The 5,173-nt window shown below is 60.9% G+C and overlaps 1 protein-coding gene across 1 annotated transcript; it reads left to right on the top strand.

Moving 5' to 3' along the window:
- The first annotated feature begins 244 nt into the window (after positions 1 to 244).
- Positions 245 to 5,130, top strand: LOC105555844. The gene is made up of 3 exons (XM_012002884.1): positions 245 to 4,182; positions 4,282 to 4,743; positions 4,851 to 5,130. The coding sequence occupies exons 1-3, from the start codon at positions 245 to 247 to the stop codon at positions 5,128 to 5,130; spliced, it is 4,680 nt and encodes a 1,559-aa protein (XP_011858274.1).
- Positions 5,131 to 5,173: the final 43 nt, after the last annotated feature.

Here is a 5,173-nt window from a genome sequence, read left to right as displayed (position 1 = left end):
GCACTTCCGCCGGGGCTTCTGAACATTACTTAAGCCCACAGTCGTCAAGGAGACTGCGCTCTCTAAGGTAGAAAAACTGCATTACCTTAAGACGAGTGTGAAGGGAGATGCTGACCAGCTTATTCGCAACCTACCTTCGACAGAGGGAAATTTCGAACGTGCGTGGAGCACCTTAACCGAGCACTTCGAGAATAAAAGGCTCTTGGTGAGGTCTTACCTTTCAGCGTTTTCGGCCTTACCAAAGATGAAATCGGACTGCGCCACGGACCTGCGCCGCATCTTTCACGGGGTGGTCTCCACCGTCGGGGCCTTAGAGGGTATCGGTCGCCCAATCTCCAGCGGAGCTGACCTGTTCGTACACATGGTGGTCGAACTGCTCGACCCCAAAACCCGGCGCGAGTGGGAGGGCTCGCTCAGCAAATCCTCGGAGCCGCCATCATACGACGAGCTTCGCGACTTTCTCCAGGAGCAGCTCATGACGCAGGAGGTGCTGCAAGTCGTTAAGGTCGACTCAACGTCAGGAAAGCCCGCTCGCACCGCCCGTGCCCTTCACGCGCGGAGTCGAGGGTTGGAATCGGGCCATAACTGCCCACTCTGCAAAAAGGAACACTATATTGCGTATTGCGAACAATATAAGGCAAAGTCGGCCCAAGAACGTCGGGATACGGTAAATAAACACCAACGATGCCTGAACTGTCTCGGTCGCCACCTCGTTGGTTCGTGTTCATCAAACAAAACATGTAATAAATGCTCGGATCGCCATCACTCGTCCCTGCACGACGCGTTCGCGGTCGCGCCCTTGTCGGCCGCCTTGCCCTCCGCATCGACGACTGTACACTCCGCTAAACACTCGTCCACGAGCCACGGTCCGGTGCTGCTCGCGACCGCTCGCGTCCTGGTAGTCGGTCGAGACGGTGCCCATCATGCCGCTCGCGCGTTAGTCGACCCGGGGTCCGAGACGTCGCTGATCACCGAGTCTTTGGCCCAGCGACTCCGCGTACCGCGTACGCCGTCCGCCGTGGCCATTTTCGGAGTCGGCGGCACTCAAACGGGTTGGTCGCGGGGCCGTGTCACAGTGACGGTCACTGCGCGTTCAGGCAACTTTGCACTCGCGATGTCCCCGCTGATACTGCCTCAACTGTCCGTATACAACGGCCCAGAGGGGACCGGGGTTAGGTCGTGGGCTCACGCTGCCGGACTCGAACTTGCGGACCCCGATTTCACAGGCCAAGATCCGGTGGAACTCCTGCTCGGAGCTGAGGCGTACGCCAGCATAATACTTCCTGAACTCCGCCGGGGAGGGCCCTCAGAGCCCGTCGCTCAGCGGACGCACCTCGGCTGGATCTTGTTGGGAGCCGTGGGACCCAAGCACGCCGCCTCCGTGGTCACCTCCCTGCAGTGCTCCGTGGCCGACGACCTGCCTAGTCTCGTCCGCCGCTTCTGGGAGTGGGAGGAAGCGCCGAGCGCTGACGTACCGCTATCCACCGACGAGCAAGCGTGCGAGAACCACTTCGCACAGACGCATCAACGCCTGGCAGACGGTCGCTTTCAGGTCCGGCTGCCTTTACGCCGGGAGCTACCGGATCTTTCCACCACGCGTCGTGCTGCGTCTCACATGCTCGACGTTATGCAGCGAAGGTTTGGACGCGATCCCGCCTTCCGCGATCGCTATCAGAATTTCATGGCCGAGTATCTGAGCTTGGGCCACATGTCACCGAGCGCGTCGCTGTCAGTGGCCTCTGACACCCGCTCGTGTTACCTGCCGCACCACGGCGTGATGAAAGGCTTGGGCACCGACGCGAAGATTCGAGTCGTATTCAATGGATCGTCCCGAGCCGCGACGGGAGCCTCCTTGAATGACTGCCTGCACACGGAGCCCAACCTACTTCCGTCTCTCGCGGATGTCGTGACCCGCTGGAGACGTCACCAATACGTCTTCGTAGCCGACATCGAGAAGATGTACCGGCAGATCGTAGTGCATCCAGACGACCGGTACCTGCAGCGGATCCTATGGACAGAAGGCAAGCAAGTGACTAACTATTGCCTGAATACAGTTACCTACGGCCTGGCAAGCGCACCTTACCTCGCCCTCCGCGTATTGCGCCAGCTTGCGAGCGACGAGTCGAACCGCTTCCCGCTGGGCGCGGAGGTACTTAAGCGGGACGTTTACATGGATGACATCCTCGGTGGAGCCGCCACTCTGGAGACCTGTCAGCAACTCAGGCATCAGGTATCTATGCTATGCACGGCGGGCGGCTTCCCACTGAGGAAGTGGGCCGCGAATCGTGCTTCACTCCTTGCGGACGTCCCCTCGGCTCATCAGCTGCTGCGTTCGACGGACGCGTTGCTACCGTCAGCGGAACACTCGGTGCTGGGCTTGCGCTGGAGCCCAGAGGACGATCACTTGTCCTTGACGGTCCGGCGATCGGACAGCGCCGCTCCAACAAAGCGCACGATTCTGTCCCAGACAGCGCGGCTTTTTGACCCTCTAGGTTGGCTGGCACCGATCGTCGTCAGGGCGAAGCTCCTCATCCAGACTACGTGGCTGCAACAGCTGGACTGGGATGCCCCCCTGGCCACGGAGGAGGCTGCCGCTTGGGCCAGACTGGAGGGGGAACTCCCGATCCTGGAGGAAATTAAGATTCCGCGTTGGTTCCATTGCAATGCCTCTGTCGACACCATCGAGATCCACGGCTTCTCGGATGCCTCCGAACGAGCCTGCGCGGCCGTCTACTTGCGCGTCGTTAACGCCGGCGAAGCCTACATCTCGCTCGTGATGGCAAAGACAAAAGTCGCTCCTCTCAAGCGGGTCTCCTTGCCACGGCTGGAGCTCTGCGCTGCGTCCCTGTTGGCGAAGCTGATCGGGCACCTACAGACGTCGCTCGAGTGGAACGCGGTCCCCACGTTCTTGTGGACGGACTCCACCGTCACGTTGGCCTGGATTCGTGGCCATCCTGCCAAGTGGACGACCTACGTGGCAAACAGGGTGGCGGAGATCCAGCGGTTAACCAGGGACGCGATGTGGAGGCACGTGCCGGGGGCAGACAATCCGGCGGACTGTGCATCTCGAGGGATCTCACCGCGAGAGCTGTCGGTGCACCCCCTGTGGTGGCAGGGGCCGGGCTTTCTCAGGGGGGATCCAACCTCATGGCCGAAGGATCCTAGCTTGCCGGAGCAACCCGAACTGCCCGAGCAACGCACCGTCCGGTGCCTCGTAGTCGCCGAGGTGGAGGAACCCGAGGAGTTGACGAGGTTCTCGTCGCTTCGTCGTCTGCTGCGCGTCTCAGCCTGGGTCTGGCGTTGGTGGTCACGCCGTAGGGCCGTCGACTGCGATGGACTGGCGAGGGACCTGCCGCCAACCTTGAGCCCGGACGAAATCGACGCGGCGCTTACCCGATGGATACACGTAGTGCAGGCGACAACTTTCCTGCGGGAGTTGGGGGCTGTCCGAGCTGGCCGCCCGGTGTCAGGGCCGCTCCGTAAACTCACGCCCTTTCTCGATGATAAGGGAATCCTACGAGTCGGAGGAAGAATCAAGCACGCGTTATTGGATCAGGATCAACGACATCCGGTCATACTGCCGCCCCTGACACACTCGCACCTGACTCACCTTGTCATCGACCTCAATCACAGCCGCACCCTCCACGGCGGAACGCAGGCCACGCTGGCTGCCATCCGACAACGTTATTGGGTGCCTCGAGGTCGTCAGCTGGTCCATATCCATCGGTGTACTACATGCGTCCGATGGCGGGCGGCATCCCCACAACCGTTGATGGGCAACCTACCTGGCGCTCGGGTCAACCCTAGCCGGCCGTTTTTGCACACCGGCGTAGATTTCGCCGGTCCGATTCTATGGCGGACGTCCAAGGGCCGAGGACACAAAGCCTACAAGGCTTTCCTGGCAGTTTTTGTTTGTTTCACCACACGGGCCGTTCACTTAGAAGCAGTCAGCGATTATACGGCCGACGCGTTCCTCGCCGCCTTTCGGCGATTCATATCTCGCCGGGGAGCCTGCCAGTCGGTGTACAGCGACTGCGGGATCAACTTTGTCGGGGCCGACTCGCAGCTGCGAGCCATGTTCCGGGAGGCCGGCCGCGAGACTCATCGGATTATCGGGCGCCTAGCCGACTATGGTATCCGGTGGCAATTTAATCCCCCGGCTGCGCCGCACTTTGGCGGGTTGTGGGAGGCGGCCGTCAAATCCGTGAAACACCACCCCTGCGGCGTGTCATAGGCGAGACGAAGCTCACCTACGAGGAGATGGCCACCTTCCTTGCGGAGGTCGAGGCATGGCCTCAACTCGCACCCGCTTCAAACCTTGACGGACGACCCCGAGGACCTTAGCGCACTAACTCCCGGACACTTCCTGATCGGTGAGCCGCTCAACGCCATACCGGAACCGGCGCTCCTCGACGTGCCACCGAACCGGCTGAGCAATTGGCGGCTGTTGCAGCAGATGCGGGATCACCTGTGGCAACGGTGGTCCCGCGAACATTTGCAGGCTCTCACGCCACGGCCGAAATGGTGGACCACTAGCGGCGGCCTGAAGGAGGGACAACTGTGCCTTCTAAAGAATGAGCTGATACCACCATGCCGCTGGCCCCTTGCCCGCATCGTACGGCTGTACGCTGGAGAGGACAACCAGGTGCGAGTGGTAGACGTTCGGACGGCTACCGGCCGGCTAACCCGACCGGTGGTCAAAATCGTGCCTCTGCCGCCTGCCGACACCGCGCCTCAGGGACCGTAAGCGTGAGCCTGCAAGGAAGTCGCCACTTCACTTAGCGTTACCGATAACCTGCATCTAACCTGTAAATATTGTATATACTTATCTCGTGTCCGTCCTGTTATAGGTATCATCGCGTCCGACATCGCCTCTGCGTTGGGGCTGCTCGCCGAGTCTCCGCCGCCTTGAACTACGCGCGATTGACTCGCGCTAAAGCTATCCCGATCGATGGATCGCGGCGTCACGAGCGTGCCCTAACCTCGAATCGGTGCTGTCATTTCGTCGATCGCGATCCAACGAGGCGGGCGGAATGTTTGAAAACAAAGGATGCGACAGCGCTAGCGTGGGCATGCGGCCCCAAAGCGCCGAAGTTCCTCTCGCCTCATTTCGAGAGTTGGCGCGAGTAGGGTATATAGGCCGGTTCTAACTCAGGCGAGGGGGGAGCGGGGC

The sequence above is a fragment of the Vollenhovia emeryi genome, unplaced genomic scaffold (genome assembly GCF_000949405.1).
Source record: "Vollenhovia emeryi isolate VEMERY1.0 unplaced genomic scaffold, V.emery_V1.0 DF940652.1, whole genome shotgun sequence".
NCBI classification, from domain to species: domain Eukaryota; kingdom Metazoa; phylum Arthropoda; class Insecta; order Hymenoptera; family Formicidae; genus Vollenhovia; species Vollenhovia emeryi.
This window is presented reverse-complemented; position numbering and strand designations above follow the sequence as displayed.